Source organism: Aotus nancymaae, unplaced genomic scaffold, assembly GCF_030222135.1.
Source record: "Aotus nancymaae isolate 86718 unplaced genomic scaffold, 86718_ANA_hifiasm-v0.15.2.pri h1tg000017l, whole genome shotgun sequence".
Classification (NCBI taxonomy): Eukaryota; Metazoa; Chordata; class Mammalia; order Primates; family Aotidae; genus Aotus; species Aotus nancymaae.
In genome coordinates, this window is record NW_026988429.1 from 15,020,441 (window position 1) to 15,037,565 (window position 17,125).

The 17,125-nt window shown below is 48.0% G+C and overlaps 1 protein-coding gene across 3 annotated transcripts in view; it reads left to right on the top strand.

Moving 5' to 3' along the window:
* The first annotated feature begins 5,330 nt into the window (after window positions 1–5,330).
* The window catches only part of PAX8 (paired box 8), a 59,660-nt gene continuing 47,865 nt past the window's right edge, over window positions 5,331–17,125 (top strand). For 2 of the 3 annotated variants that reach the window (XM_012438965.3, XM_021673633.2), the window contains exon 1: window positions 5,374–5,430. In XM_012438965.3, the coding sequence (XP_012294388.1) occupies window positions 5,406–5,430 (25 nt within the window). In that variant the 5' untranslated portion in view covers window positions 5,374–5,405. Of the gene's footprint in view, window positions 5,431–17,125 lie in introns of all 3 variants that reach the window. The other variant, XM_012438967.2, reaches the window with a different exon arrangement.

Below are 17,125 nucleotides of genomic sequence, written 5' to 3' on the forward strand. Positions count from 1 at the left end.
TGGGGGTCTGACCTCACCCTGGCCACTCCCTAGGTTCCAAAAACTTCCTTCCTGAGGGGAGGAGGCAGGTGTGGGGAGTGGGAAAAACTAGGCTGGAGTGAGTAGAATTTCTAACATTTAAAGCAAAGTCTGAGTCACTGGTGCTTCTTTGGCCACCTAGTTGGCCACCTACTAGTTGGGTGGCCTTGTTCATCACTTATCTTCCCTAGGACTCAGTTTCTTCATCTGCAAAATGGGTGGCCAAAAGGGTCTAGCTCACATTTTGTAACTTAAAAAAAAAAACACTATAATTACTAGAGAAAAAAAATGAGCTATATATATCGATCCTTTATCTCCCTCTGTCACCTTCCTTTTTGTGTCCCCAGTAAGGTTTTTTTTCACCCATTTGAAAGTACCAGAATCTCCTTCCAGAAGCCCCAGCAGCTGCTGCCTAAGCTGTGGGGTGGGCAAAGAGCCAGAGGGGCAAGTGCCCAGGACACAGCTCCCACCCAAACCAACTGGACAAACGCCACTGGCTGCTTTGGCTTCTTCCAAACTGCCTTCAGCAGACCAGCCAGTGGCCTTTTTCCTTTCACCTGCCAGGACCAGTATTTCTATTTCTGTGTTTTCAAAGCCTATGGAGGTGGGGAACCTGGAATAATTAATGACTGATTCTCAGGCACAGCCACCAGGAGGCCCCAGGGCGGGCCGTCGGCCATTTCCTGAGTGCAGGGACAGGGTTGAAATCCCATGTGGCTGTGGCAGGATTGGGCAAGTCTGTGAGGGGAGAGGGTGGAGCGAAAACTGCCAGTGCCCTGAACACTTCTGCCCTCTGCAAAATGGTGAAGTTGTGGCTGGAAGTTTTGCTGTGGTGCTGGCCTTCTGCCATTGACTCTCCCCTCTCTCTGGGTCAACAAATGTTAATTGCTCCCCTCACAGACACCCCTGCCCTTACCTACCCCTGCACGCACCCACACCTGCACCCACAGGCACGCGCTTACTGGCCCTTTCCTCTCCAAGGCTCCTTTGGGAAAGGATTAAAGGAACCGACTTCCACAGCAAAATTTTAGAGGCATTTTAACTTTGCCCTCCTTGGACATATTCCTCTGCCATTGTTGTCTAATAATAATTAACTTTTGTACAGAGGTGTAGTTTTCAAAGGGCTTTCACATTCATAATTTTATTCATCCTCACAACAAAGCTACGAGGTGGGTCTGGCCCTCCCCACCTCCCCACCTCCCATCTACACCCACATCATACAGAAGGGGAAACTGAGGTTCAGACAGAAGAAATGGTCCCATTCTACACATTTAGGGCTGGAACACTGACCTCTGATGCAAAGTGGAGAGCTGCTGTTTTCTTTCTGAAGGGATGCACTTTAGCCCCAATGGTGGTTCTTATGCAGAGGAAGTGGCATGATGGCAAGTAAGCAAGGGGTATTGTTGGGGGCAGTGGTCTCCCCCACCCACGCTGGCCTCTGGGCAGTGTGTGCAAAGAAACTAGGGTACATGAGAGTGAGCAGAAGAGCTCATGGACCTGCTGGAGTTCAAAGGTCTCAGTCACCTGAGCCAGCAGGTAGAATGACTCACCTGTGCAATCAAATACCCACCCAATAGTCAGTTGAAACAGAGCAGCTTTAAAAGACCCCAAACCATCCCACTCCCCAACTCTAATTAGCGAGAATGATCAATTTATCCTCATTTACCCAGGAAAGTCCCAGTTTTAACACCAAAAATCTCAAGTCTAGGAAACACTTTTGGTTTTGTCCAGAGCAAACCAGGTCACTTTAACACCCTATCACCAGCCCAGTGCATTTCAGCTGAGTCCAGAAAAGAAAGAGCATCTTTTCAAGGCTCAGCAGGTCAGCATAGAGTTAAACAAATTGCAGAATACTATGCAAATTCAAAAACTCACTGTAATTAGGCAATTACCTAGGATTGTTGGAATGTTAAACCTGAACGAATATTCCTTTTCACAAAGAAACACTCAGATCTGTGGCCAGATCGCTCACATTTTTAAAAGCAAGGCAGAGTTACTCTCTCTTCTCTACTTCTGTATTTTGATATTGGCAATGAATTACATTTTCTCAAAAACATGCTGAGTTAAAAAAAAAGAAAAAAGACTAACTAGTTGCCAGTTGATAATCTTGCCAAGAAAACCTTATGGGCATCAAGCCTGAGAAGAAAAGGTGGGAAATGTGGTATTAGTTTTAGAAAGTGAGCTCTAAGGCCAGGCCAGGTACCGTGGCTCATACCTGTGATCCCAGGACTTTGGGAGGCTGAGGCAGACAGATCACCTGAGGTCAAGTGTTCAAGACCAGCCTGGCCAACATGGTGAAACCCCGCCTCCACCAAAAGTATAAAAGCTTAGCCAGGCATGGTGATGCACACCTGTAGCCCCATATACATATACTCGAGAGGCTGAGGCAGGAGAATCCCTTGAACCCGGGAGGTGGAGCTTGCAGCGAGCTGAGATAACGTGCCACTGCACTCGCTCCAGCAAAGGAAGGCATATGATTTTTATTTTTAACTAAAAGGATCATGGATTTTAAGTTTGAAAAGATACTGTGATAAAAGATGATTTTAAAAATGTATGTATTTCAAACCTCTCATTTTGCAGAGGAAGAGACTAATGCCAAAGAGACAGAGTTAAGGTACCGGCTAATGACATTTCCCTGGCCTCAGTCTCAGAGAATTAGGAAGTACCAAGGAACCCAGGCCTGATTTCCAACTCTCATTAGAAGCAGGGCCAGTCCAGGAGGACTGTGTTTATCTCTGCAGCAGTTCACTACGTTCTCACTTCTTGCTAGTCCTAGATCTTCTCTGCTGAGCCTTCTGGTCATCTGCTATGTCACCTGAAGTTGGGAGAAGAGCTGCTGTCAAGGTGTGGGGTGTGATTTTCCCTGATGAGTAACTTTGAACAGTGCACATTGTTTTTATCTTAAAATGAAATTTTAAACATAAGCTTTTAAATGGGACAGGAATGTTCTGATAACTTGCTGGATTTGTCCTCTAAGAAATTTTGCCCAAAAAGGGGATGGGGAATAGACAGTTCATTGCTTAGGCAGAAAAAGTGTGCATAGGCAAGAATGACTTCAGGAGTCGATGGATATTGGTACCTATCAGGCCCTTACAGGTAGAACCTCTAAGGTTGTCAGAACTGTTTGAAATGAGAACCTATCAGACTCACCCTGGAGCATTGCCCCCTGGTAGGAGGGAATCCTAGGTGAACAAAGAGAGTTTCTGCTGTGGCTGCCACACTCCACACCTCCCCTGCAGCAGCAGGATATATGCCAGGGCAGCAAACTGGCCCATGAGGTCCACAGGACCTATGCCAAGAGCCATTTCCATCCCAAAACCCTTGGACTGTCTCTCTCTGGGAGGGATTGCCAGAGAAGTTGGGGATCTGGATCTTTGAAAACCACAGAGCAATTTAAAATGACAATTTTAGAGATACATTTAAAACAACGAAGCACCAGCTGTTTTGTTTAGAGCCCCTCTTTGCAAATACGGAGGAAACATATAGGGACACACACATTCTTCTGTCTTTTTTCACAAGATGATTCACTTCTCCTAAATTGAGAGATGAGAAAGACTGGGTGGAAGGAGGTTGTGGATTGACATGGAAGATAAAATTTTTTTTTAGTTCAGAAAAATAGTTCATGTGTTTTCCTACACGCTTACACATGTGCATATACACATACACACATCCAATCCCCTGAATGTCCCAGTTTCCCCTGCCCCTTCCTTGCCCCCTTCCCTCCGGCTCCTTAGCCTTCTGTCCCAGAACAACCCCACAAGGACTGCAGAGCCTTCTCTGAAAAGGGCATATCTATCTTCTAGACTGTAATCCTGAGTCCAGAGGTCTGGTCAAAGATTAGGGGAGCATTCAGGCCTTGACCCACAGACCTGCCAGTGTTCCCGGACATTTGCTCACTCATACCCACTCATAATCTTACAGTACCCTGACTCCCCAACAGAGAGAAGAATCATGAGGAAGGAGGAGGCAGCTTTTGCCATCACTAAGGTCTTCTCATTCCCACTGGTGAGACCCCTTCTTGATCACAGCCAGGTCCCCATATTGCTGAGTCTGTTGATTCCTACAGACAAGGCCAGAGGTCAGCTCAGTTCTGTTCCTTTCTAAGGCCTTTCCACGCAGAGGTGAAGTCTAGGCCCTCACTGCCCTTCCCCTGATCTCTTCTTCCAAGTTCAAAATCCTCAAGGAGCAAGAAAGAGGGCAGATGGCTGTATGTGTGTTCCAGAGGAAAGAGGCAAGGAGGAGTTGCTGTGGAATGGGTTACGTGACAATTCGATTAGCTTAACAATGCAAGGGTGTGGACAGTATCTGTGTAGACCAGAGAGAATGGCTTCAGGTGCTGCTCAGGATTCTTCCCTGGAAGAGGTCATAGCCTTGGTGAGAAGGTGACAGCAGCTTACTAAAGCCCTGAAATCAGGCTCTACCTCAAGAATCAGGCATAAAACAAAAGTTCCCTCCTTCCTTTTACAAAAGAAAAGGCTGCTTCCCGGTGAGCAAACCAGGGGTGAATGGGGCAAGAAGGGCATCCTGCAGAGACCATGCCTCTCACTTCTGATGGTCAGTGACCCAGGAGGACCCAGAGAGCCTTATCCTCAGGCTCCTAGGCCTTGGTTCCCCACTCCTCCAATATTTCCAGGCCTGCTGAGTTAGGGCTCAGCTGCCTCCATCTTCCCTCCGCTGGAAACAGAAGCTCCCAGCGAATGTTTCTAACTCCTAAGTCCACTCAGCCATGTCCCCCTTGCAAAATCCTCCCCTTCCCGCACCCCCCTGCACCCAGCCAGCCAATCCGCGGCCTTCGAGTCTCGCCAGACCCATCTCCCAGGGCCTCAGCGGGATAAAACCGGTCGGCGATGCCGGGTGGATGGGAACAAACTTCAGAAGGAGGAGAGACACGGGGCCCAGGGCACCCTCGTGGGCAGACCCAGGCAGTGAGGGCCTGCAGCTGGCCGGCCAGGTAGGTCGCCCAGGGATCAGCTGGAAGCTGGCTGGCAGGGAGGACGGGGAGATGCAAGAAAGGAGAGGATCCCAGGAAGCCTGGCAGTCTTTTCCCTCCCAAGTTAAACGGGATAAGACTGGGACAGCAGAGGGACTGGGCACGCAGGCTGGAGTCTGGAGCTTCTTCAGCGCGCCCCCAATCCTTGATCCTCCCGGGAAGCCTTTTAGCTAGGCCAGGCTGAGGTTGGCCCTACTTCGCCTCAAATTCCTCCTACTCCTAGCAGGCGATGCAAATGTAAAGGATAAGGCCTGGGGAGGGGGCCTGAGGATGCAGGCATTGAATCTCATCGCATCTCATACCCTCTCCTGGGTTTGTGCAGGGCAGCCGCAGGCGCGGCCCGGATCTGCGTGAGTAAGCCCCGATCCCTCGGCGGGCTGCAAGTGACTCCCCGGCAATGCCTCACAACTCCATCAGATCTGGTAAGAACGCGGCGTGGTCAGGACCCCCGAGCCCCCGCGCCGCTGAGCGCTGAGCGTCCGTGCGTGCGCTCGGGTCGTTGGATCTTGGGAGCGTATGCACGGGATTCGCGGGACCCACCCGCGTGGGGACCAGCTGGGGGCGCCTGGGGCCTGGCTCTAGGCTAGAGTAGCCTCGCTGTTCTCGGGCACTGGGGTTCCCCTCGGCCAGCTGAGCTGCCCTCTCCACGTTCTGGTTTCGAGGGACCACAGGAAACGGTGAGGGGCTCCCTGTGGAGTTGGAGGGGATTTCCTTTGAGCTCCATTCCCAGGCTTGCACGGCGCATTAGGGTGGACATTCTTCGTGTTCTGTCCCTGGGATGCACCGATGCGGTGCTGGACTTGCCGTTTCCCTGTCCCGACCTCTAAGCCCCCTCTTCCTCGGGTGCCCGCAGTCTTTGCCAGTGACTCCTCTGGCTGGACTGTGAGCTCCTGGCATCTCTCAAGCCAACGGGAATAGAGCCGGTGGTCAGGGGCCCGGGAGCCCACCGCACATTCAGGTGCTCTCTGAACCCTCCTGGCCCAGCACGGGGCAGGCAGGGAGCCGCGCGCAGGGCTTCTGGCTGGTGAGGACTAAGCTGCTCGTGGAGTTGAAACCCCCTCCCCACTTGCGCCCGGGAGCAGGGCCTTCAAAAACACTCGAGTTCCCAGGCCGCGATGCCTGCTTTCCCCCTTCCCGGCCAGGACTGGGTAGGGTCTTTGCTGGAAAGGAACCCCAGGGTCGGAACTGGTGGGTGCAGCCGTCCCGCGCGCAGCGAGTGCGGACAGCGCGGCGCGGCCCGGCCCGCGGTGATGGATGGAGCCTGGCCGGCCGCAGAGAAGGCGATTTATGGGGCCAGGGCGCATCGTTATCGATTTGGGCCGGCGAAGTGAGAGGAAATCAATATTTCAGAATGAATTCTCCGCAAATATGAAGTCCCGCTCGGCAAATGGGACATTTGTTATAATAAGGAGGGTCGGATCGGGCGCGGAGAGCGGCTGAGATCTCTATTTAGCCGAGCGCACCGCGGGGTCGGGCTTTGCCACGCAGTCTCCAGTCTCCCGGCCGAGGCTCAACTAGGAGGGCAGCGGCAACCCCCTGGGGCGCCGGAAGATTTCTCACCGGGGTTCGCTCTAGAGCTTCAGACAAAGTCAGCAGGATGCTCCCTCCCTGCCCCAGTTCCCCTTAGAGAGCTGGGCCAGAATCGTCCGGCTTCCCCCAGAAGGCGCGGGGACCCTTCAGGGGCCTCCGGGTAGAGACCTTGTAGCCCTTCCCTGGCGCGGCGGGGTTGGCGAGCCCTGGGATCTAGCAGAGCTGCCTGGCACCTCTTTACGGTCCGCGTCCTGGAACCACTAGCGCTCCTCGGCCACTTTGTAAGATCAGGACCAGGTTTTAGCCCCTTAGTCTTTAGCCAAACAGAGGTACAATACCGGACATCGCCAGGGCCATCCCCGAGGCCGAATACACAGTGCCTGGTGCCCGATCCCGTGCCAGGCTGGTCCAGGGCACTTCCGCTGGGCTCTGGAGGTCCGTCTTTTCTCCTGACCTTCCCCTGACCCTTCTGCCTGTGGCAGGAGGAGTGGGTGCTCTTGGAACTCGAATGTACTGGGTTGGGCTGGACCCTTACTCCATGTCCAAGAAATGAGAAGACGTCCCCGTCCCTCAGATCAGCTTATTTTTTTTCCCCCGGTTACTTATTTTCATTCTAGAAGCACTCATTAGAATAAATGGGAATCAAGTAGGGACAGAAAAAAAAAGGCACAATTTATTTTTACTGTAGTTTTAATCAGTATCAGTCCCAGATGATGAGACGCGCGCTTTCCCATTAGCTTGGATGCAAATCGCGCTTGGGTTTGAGGAGGGAGTCCTCTGCTCCTGGACCTGCCAGGTAATTCTTCCCCGTTTTCTTTTCAGAAGACAGAGGGCCTTCTTCCACCCACTTTCCAAAACAAATAAACAAATAAAGCGGCGAAGGAGAGAGGATAAGATTTTCTTCTTTAGTTTAATTTAAATGCTAACAAAACTAGAAAATAGCCTATAACAACACAGACTGTTGAAGGCTCTCCCCTGTTTCTTTTTCTGAACGCTCCCTCGGCAAAACTCAGGGAGAGGCCCTCTGTCTTTCCGATGCGTTTACCTGACACTGTTGTCTATAATTGAAGCTAAATTCATAAGCGGACCTCTCTGGTTTTTGCAAGTCCATCTTCTCTTAGGTTTTAGCAGCTTCCCCCTTTTACCCAGGCACCTCCATTTCTGAGTTCGACAGTGCTTAGGGAGCTCCCCTGTAAGTTTTCTTTGACTAGAATCCGGGAGGGAGGCAGCCACACAGCTTTTCGCGGGAGCGGGGCCGAGCGCACCCTTCCCAATAACCCGAGAAGCTCAAGAAAGTTTCTTGCGCGGCCTCCGCCGCCCAGTCTTCCAGGGCTCACTCTCCCCTCGTCTTTGGCTGGTCTTGTCTTGCAGAGTCTTAACATTGTCTTTCCTAGAGCTTTATTCTGAAGGAATGTTGAGCGCGAATCATTCTAACATGCGCAGGTCAGCGATGGGCTGAACGTTCCTTAAAATCGCTATTTTTGTTGCATCTGGGACGAAATTCTCTAAAGCAAAAACATTTTTTAAAAAAATTCAAAAATGCAGGATAAATGATAAATGCCACATATATATATTAAAGTGAAAACAATACTGTACCAACGAGGAAGAGAGTTTTGTAAAAGCAAGCAGGCTGTCATTAAAAGTTACCTTAAATAACTTGTCGCAGCCCACTCCCCCGGTACTGAAAATAGTACATTCAGGTGATAAAATAAATGTCTCTTACTTCTCTGATCTGAGAGCTAAAGCCCCATTCTTTCCTCTTGGTTTTAGAATTGAGGAAAGGAGAATAAATGCATTTGGAAAGGATCTGTTTTCTTCCCAGTTTTCCTGCCTGGGTGGAAAATAAGATTTCAGGGAAGGGAAGCAGCTTTGAGGATCATAAAGAGGTATTGGGGTTCATCAATTCATCTTTGTTTCAAGATGGTCTATCCTCCCCACCCTCCTCAATACAAGTTAATTAGGAGATAATTTAGCTACCTTGTGAATTAGTTTTAAGATAAGTATCTTTTTAAGTTTTGTCACTTTAATTGCCCCACTGATTGATAAGAAGTAATTATTTCTAATTGACACTTTTTTGATGTCTATTGGAAGCATTTATTTGGAACTTTTTGGGGGTGGAAGGAAAGTTAATTAATTTTATCAGTTTACCCCCAAAAAGACTCTCCCTAATTTTGTTGAAGAAGACAAAGGAAGTGAAGGAAACAAAATAAAAAAATTAATTTCATGGAATTTTAATTATTAAGGGACATTTTGGTTCAAATTAGAGGGCATCTACTAATATAATATGTCAAAATGTTCTATTTATGGCCTCAAATCTCTAATTTATTGAGATGCATTTTATAGGTATTCATTGTCCTGTGGATACACTCACAGGCCCCTTATATGCTACCTTTATTTTGGAGCAGGTTCCTCTGCTGTGTAAATAATTTTCGATGAAAAGTAAAATCTATCGAACTTGGTATGCCCAGAAAAAATAAAATCATTTTTGTAAGAGCCAATTGTAAGAAAGATTTACTAATAGTCATCCTTGTTCTGTAATTATTGATGGAGTTGGGTATAAAGGTGAAACTTTACTTACAGTGACATGCCTTTTCATACCTAAACCTTGGAGTAAACAGTTTAATCATTCACATCCTCCAGAACATTTTGCTGTGAGAGAGAAAGGGGTAAAAGAATAAAGAGAAAAAGAAAGACACTGAAAGGAGGCGATGGGGGTGGAGAGGAAAGAAAGGGAGAAGGTAGCTGGAGATAATAAAATGAAAGCATTTATTTCAGAAATGAAGATAGCCAGGTGCATGGAACCTTTGCCATTCAATATAAGAAAATCAAAATCCTGCTTTCAAAACACATTTTTGTCAACACCAAATCTCTACCACAGTCTCTAAGCAGCCCCTAACCACCATGGGATACCCCCACTTTTCTACAAGTAAAAAAGAGGCAGAATTTTAGGGAGCTGGCCGATTAGGATTTTGGATATCTGGTTGTCAAAGTCTTTATTTGGGGTCCATGAAAAGGAAGCAAGAAAACGCACATTGTGTGTGCTCTGGGTTTTAGAAAGAGATTTCGAGTGTTATTTGTGTTCATTTTATTATTAAAGCCCCTGTGATCTTCGTCTCTATTTTGTATGCACAATCTTTTAATAGATCGACTTGTGACTGACTGATATAGGAAAGCATTCCCACATTAATCCAAAGTAGACACACACACGCAAGCACACGCATGCCTGGAACGAAAAAAATACAATCACACAAGACGTGTTCCTGTCAGGTTAATTTCAGCCAGTGCCTTTTTCAATCATTTATGTATAAAATCTTGTCTGCTTTTAATGATGTTTCTCCCAGATTATGTGGAGCTGCAAGAATGAGGAAATATTTTAAATGAAAAAGAAATTTAAGACGTACAAACATCAGATAATATCACATACCAACCTCACTATTAGTGAAATTGAAAGAATATATAAATAATGCAAAAAAAATCAGCAAGGGAGAGTTTAGTAATGGAAAATTCCCCTGCAATTAAATGAAACAGTAATTTAGTGAAGATATGCCTGAATGAATTAGCATTTATTAATTGGTTCTCATAAAAACAATTTGTGTGTGTGACTTGGGGAGGGGGATGTTTAAAGTATATATTATCCACAGATAAAGTTCCTCAAATATTCATATTAAATTATGTCGTTACCACATTCTATTTTGTGAAAAATTCCAAGTCTCTCACTGGCAAGTTTCACCTGTACATAGAGAGCTTGAATGCAAAGGAAAGGAGTCCCCTTTAGATCAGAAAGAATGAAGCTCGTTCCCGCTTCTCTTGGTACATTTCCAAATGTGAAACGAATGAGGGACACACTGGCAGAGTCTGCTATGCTTAGGAACATCCAAACCGGGCCCCAGGAAGACTCTCTGAGGACCCACCTCCTCTGGGGCACAACTAGCTGAAGCAGAGGAGGCTGCTTTGTGGTTCTGGTCCCCCAGCCTGCTCCAGCATCCTCACCAGCTCAGGCAGGAACTGCAGTTTGTAATCTCAGTGAGGAGCTTGCTAGGGTTGACTGGTGCATGGATGTGTTTACTTTCCCTCTCCACAGTCGGTCTGTCTTCACTTCTAAGCATTTTAAATCTGCTCTATTTATCAGTCCAAGAAGTGCTGAGTTCTCAGTTGAGCTGAGAAGCTTTGAGCTCTTTGATTTCTGAGTATGCAAAAAGCCGAAAGATAAAAGAAACCATTTTAAGAAAAAAAAAATGTTTTAAAAAGTGGGAGCAGGGGAATGAAGGAGCCCACCTTCAAGACTGCAGGTTAGTTTTGCTTTTGTTTTAGTTGAAACTTGGGGAAAACTGGGGCACCAGCCCCTGTTGGGTCCTCATTCTCTTCAGAGATAGAACTCAGGATTGAAAACATCCTCTAAGAAAGGAGAATGTGCCCTCACATTATCTCCTCTTAGAGGGTGTAGAGTTCTTTGCAGGAGGGATTCTTTCCGGATGCAGACTGGAACACCTTAGCCCAGGTTCTTCTGAGGAAGGAGCTAATAGGCATTCTGCCTAAGAAATGCAGGCAATGACTACTTCCAACAGGGGTTCTAGACATTCCTTTTGGGGAGAAAGAGTACAGAAAATCCAGGAGTCTCCTGGCTCCTGAGAACTCCACTCTCCCAGACCAATCCCAGTTCAACCAGTCCGTGGTCAGTGACCCTGGGATGGATGAAGTCTCTGCAGTGAGGTGGAGTAGGAAAAGGCATCTACTAGTAGATCTTGAGGGTTTATAACTATTTCCTTAGGTCCAGGGTTAGGGCTGACAAGCCTGTTTGGGTTGCTGAAAGCCCCTCCAGACCCCTCCCTTGGCCAAATAGAAATACAATGAGAAAATTTCTCTTATATAGGCTACTGGCCAGAAAAATCTTCATGGGAAGGCATCTGTCTTAAACCTGTAATTCATGTCACAGAGTCTGGGCTTTCCCTTGCTTGGCTGGGGTTCCTTCCCCAGGAATGGGTCTGGGTAGAGACCAGCATCTCTACTGAGGCATGTCCAAGATCAAGGGGAGGAAAGTCCAAGAGCTCCCTGAGGATACTTGGGTTCTGTTTCTGTGTTTCTTTCTGTGGCTCCTCTATAGTCCTGAATGCTGTATAAGACGTAGGCAATCCCTCTGGTTCAGCCCAGCCAGCCTCGCAGCTCTTCCTGCTCTACCAATGCCACATTTACACCCAAAGAAAGAGAATGTCTGCGTCTGCACAAGAGCTGAGGATACCCGGCACATACTGAGCCCTCAATGAATGGAAGCTGTGATTCTCCTCTCTGAGGACTGCAACAGATGTGGCATGGTGCTGAGAGCAGGAGTATTCATTATCTCATTTAATTCTCACAACTCTGCCAGACAGGGATTGCTATTGACATTTTTATAGAAGAGAGGGGAAGAAACTGATGTTTAAAGAGGATGATATGACTCCAATTCCCCTTTTCACTGCTCCCTACCCCAACCACCCAAAGTCCAGCTCATCAGAACTCTGCTACTAGATGATCAATACCTGCAATCCTAGTGGAAACTCCCGTCAGAACCCTTGATAAGAAGCTTAAGTGCCTGTGCTGGCAGTGACAGGCAGGGCCTTCAGCCAATCAACTTGCTTTCTTCATCAGTGTTCCCCACTTTCCAGCTTAATTAAAATACTCCCCTTTTGAGTATGGTTCTCAGTCTTCCCATCAGTGAAATGGAGAAGTGGTTCATCTGGATGGCCCTCCTAGAAGTAGCTATGAGAAGGAAGGAGATGATCAGCCACTTGGAAAGGCAGAGGGAAGGTGGCCTTACTTTCACACATCCCGCCAAGGCTGCTGTGTCTCCATCTGCCCCAGAAAAAAGCAACTATCCTCAGGCACCCCAAGTTGAAGGCCCCTGGGGAACTGATTTCCCTAGTTTGGCATCTCCAATGCACACTCAGCATCCCTGCCTAGGTTCATCCTAGATGTGACGGAAATGGCTTCCGAGTGGTTAGGGAGGCTTCCTCACGCTGTTAGGGGCCAGCACTGGGGACCCCATCCACGGACAGCATAGCTAGGAGTGGTGGGCTCTGAGGGTGCCAGTTGTTATGTCCCCAGGCTTAGGTTCATCCCCTTTGCTGCTTCCTCTGGATTCCTCCCATTCAGGGGCTTAAGAGCAAGGCGTCTGTCTTTTGGAGCCTCTGCAGAGGTTCAGTTTTATAACAGCTTGAAAGAAAGGGCTTTTATTTTAATATTTTCACTTTTTCATGTAAAAAGTAGCTGTTTAGCTCCTGGGCTCTCAGATGAAAACCTGTTTTTGATTTAAGCAGAGGGAGAGATTGATAAAGCAAACAATATTTCATTCCTACCTGCGTTTAACTTTTTTTTTCTTCTGTCTTCAGCCACAGGGCTCATGGGTTTTGTCTTTTTTATTTGCTTTCTTAAATGGCCTTGGAGTGACCTGGGTAGTTAGTGCTAATTAGTCCACTAGGACATATTGTCACTGTCAGGGCAGCACAGTAGGAAGGTCCAGGAGCTGGCTGGGTGACACACCTAAGACAGAAATGGCTTAATCTGCTGTCATCTGTGTGTACTATAGTGTTTGCACACACCCAGGCCCTCTGTGTGTGGTGCAGTTTTGATGCTTTGGTGTCTCCAGGAGGACAGTAGAACTATTATTCTTGGGATAAACTCAGGGGCCGTGAGGTGTTGAGAGGGTTAGAGACTTTCGAAATCACTGTGAAGCCAGGGCAAAAGCCCCTGCCCTGGGCCTCCTTTGCTGTTTTTGTGTGACCCTTAGTCAAGTCAGTTGTCTCTCTGGGCTTGTCTCTCTCGTCTTTATAAAACATGGGGATGCTGCAGGGATTCTGGGGAGTAATGTGAGTAAAGCCTGTCTCCTTCTCTGGCACATAGCTGCCACTCAAGACATTTTTTTGTGCTCCGTGTAGTAGTCACCAGGGAGTAGAGTCTCCGGAACACATTCCCAAAGTCTCATTGTCTTAGTTTTTCCCGTGAAACAGCCACCAGTCACTTGAAACCCAGTACTCTGTTCCATTTAAAACTTAAGACATACTTTTTAATATTTCACATGGACAAAATAATAGATCTACCTCCTAGCAGTATTGGGATTAAATGAAGGGACACGTGGAAAATGCTGGCTATGACCTCTGCGGCTGTTATCTGCTGTTACCACAGTCCGATATGGGAAAGGAGACTTAGGTTCGGTTTACCAGAAAACCTACTAGTAGGGAAAACACTCAGGTTTTGATAGAATTGGCCATCTGTGGACTGTGTGTTAAAATCCAGAACATTCTAAGAGTTTAATAGAATTGGTCTTTGAACAAAAATGAGCTCAAGTGGGTTTGAAATTATGTTGTCTGTGTGGCTAAGACAGGAGCAGGAAGACTTGTCTTGAGTACTTGTTTGTAATTGACATTGAACCACACATTTATTTTTTAAAAATTAAATCCAGGAATCCTCTGCCTTCTTCTCTCTTCTCTCTCCCTCCCTCCTCACCTGCCTCTGTCTCACAATTTTCTACTTTGGGTGATAATAATCCAGCTTTGGCCTGATAGCAAACCCCATTTGACATTTAAAAGTCTCTGTGATTAGCTGAGCACCAAATCTCTGACTTAAGCTCTGCTTTGCTCCTTTGCTCCAACACTGAGCAAGGTAAAAGGCATCTCTGCAGGGCAGGGAGCTGGAGTCTTGCTCTTCCCTTTTAGGCAGACCCACAGAGGCAGGTGGGGGAATGCTCAGACAAAACAACTCAGTGGTGGGTAAAGGACTGAACACTAACAACCCGGTCAGCAGGAGCACCAAAGGTCATTTATCTTGAACAGCCACCCCAGCTCAGCTATGTTGTTGCTGTTGACAGTTAAACCCCATCTGGCTTTCTTGAGTCTGGTGCCTCATTGTTCCAGAGCTGGCGGGCTCCATGACAGTCTACACTGGAGGTCCATCTCAGAGCTGCTGGACAGTTTGTGGCAAAATGTGGCAGGGCTGTAGGTACAAGTGCCATGATGACTCGCCTGCTTCTGCCAAATGAAAGTGCTTGCTAGATACTTCCAATGTCTAGGCTCCATGCCTTCATAGATATGCAAACTTTCCCCTTTCTAGGCCTTACAGCTCTTTGACGGTATGACAAGACCTGGGTTCTTTGAGCCTTGGGGGGTTTTCCTCATTGGTAAAATGTGGTGACAAATCTCATCTGTGAGCCCCCTCCAGCCTTGAACAACTCTGGATCTAGGTAGACCAGCATAGTGAAAGCCTATGAGGCTTCTGAGATGTGTGAGGCATACATTCTCCCAGGCACTCCTGGGGACCTTCCTGGGCCTTCCATATTCCCTGGGGACATGGCAGTACCCCATACCAGGAAAGTCCCCATGTCCCATGTCCCACCCCTCCCCTGCTGGCCATAAAGCTGTCTGGACTGGTGCCCTGCACTGTGACAGGCCTGCCTGGGCCTCAGGGCTCCGCCTTTTGCAGGTGGCACCTGCTCTAAACAGTCCTGCTGACAATGACGCAGCTGCTGTCCTGAGACTCTCCTTTCCTCAGGGCCTGGTTGGGGTCCACGCCATGTCTGCAAAGCACTTGGTCACGTGCTTCCCACATTCCAGCTGTCTTCACCCAATCCAGCATCAAAGCCACCTCTTCCTGAAGCTGTCCATGATTCCTCTTCCTCCTCCCCACCTCCCCAAGTTCTCCTAGCACTCTGTCTGTATGTCATGCCTCACAGTTCACTTTTTAGAGGAGCATTGATCTCTGTGGCTCTCAGCTTCTAGACTTGAGCTGCTTGAGTGCCTGGGAGAATGTATGCCTCATACATCTTAGAAGCTTCATAGGCTTTCACTATGCTGGTCTACCTAGATCCAGAGTTGTTCAAGGCTGGAGGGAGCTCACAGATGAGATTCTGCCACCACATTTTACCAATGAGGAAAGTGAAATCCAGGGAGGTATGTCCTGACCCTGGTCCCACAGCCCTTGTGGCAGAGCAGAGACTCCATCTCATCACCAGGACTCTTTCCATGACCCTGTGGTGACTTTCAGGGCATGCTGAGGTTAGAGTGAGGGCTGATCCAACCCAGGGAGCCTTCGCTGTGGCCTGTGCTGCATACGCAGGACCCAAGGGAATGAAGGGGCCTCCTTCACCTGCTGACAGGCACTGGGAAGCCCAGTAAGGGCTGCTGAGACACACAGCCACACACCCATGCACACTCACATGCATGCACACACATATACAGCATATGTACAACACTCACATCCAAACATACAGACAACCAGGTGGGTTAGGGTGAAGCAGGAAGGCACCCAGGGTGCAAAATTCAAGGAGGCTCTCCCTCTGGTGCTCATGAAAGGGCAGGGTTGGCCCTGAGAGCAAGTGCCTCTTTAGATCTTGTAGCCTGGACACCTGGCTGTCCTCATTCTAGTCCCCTGTATCCATATGACACATACACTCATACCCAGTTACACACAGAGACCACAGTACTCACAACATACACATGCATGCACGCATACAATACTCACCATCTCACACACATAAACATACTAAAAGTAAGCCTTTAAAATGTACAAGTATACGCAGAAGACTGTCCTATTAAAAAAGACCAGAGAAGGCCCTGCTCTCAGACACCCTAAGAAATGCAGCTGTGAAGTTATAGGTGTGATTGATGAGTCCCAGTTGTACTCACAGTTGCTAGGAAGGAAGTCATAATCAATGCAGTAGGGAAAGTGGGGCCCAAGTTATCCAGGGAATCTGCTCTGTGCTGTGCATCTATTTAGGCGTGAGGTCACTGACCTGTGACCTCCTTGTTCTTGCAACCTGTGGTTTAAGGTCTGAGTAGAGGAATACCAGTGTCCAACCATGAGCCCCTCCTGGCTCCTAACCCCTCACTGAAGTTATGGGTTATGGGTAGTCATGGTGCCCTGTAGAACCTTTGGGTCCGGCATTCTTCTTTTCACATTCGATCCAGGGGCAGCCAGTCATCTGCTTGCATCAGCCCCTAGCACCACTAGGTCTCTGGGGTTCACAGTGGCTCTTCCCAGCAGAGCTACCAAGTGGGCAGCAGCAGTCGCAGCAGGACTCGTCCACTCAGACCTGGCCTCAAGGTCCCCTAGGAATGAGGCACTGAAGGCAGGTGGCTGCCAGCTGGCATGAGCGGGCCTCTCTGCTCAGCTCAGAAGGATATTCTCTCTCTGACATTCTGTCCTTGCTCAGAATTCCTGGGCAACTCTGTGCCTGAGACCCCCTCAGCCCCAGGCAGTTCAGGCATGCTCTGTCTACTACACTTTAAAGGAGAAGTGTGAACACAAAACATAGTCACATGCACAACACCGAGCTTGTTTCAGCACCCACATGAACTGTATTAGTCACTATTATACACAATATGGCATCATCATGCTTATTTTGTACATTTGATCAACCAATATTTATATAACTTTCATAAATCAGTGATTCTCAAAGTGTTTCCCCAGAGGGTGGGCAGAGGTGCTCGTCGATATAACTAAACAACAGTGATAGGAAAAGGTACACTTGTACTTACCTTCAAGTTTAAGATGTACATTTTTTCTGTTCAATGGCCACTACCTTATTTTTTTTTTTAGGATCTAGGATCTGATTTAGCAACA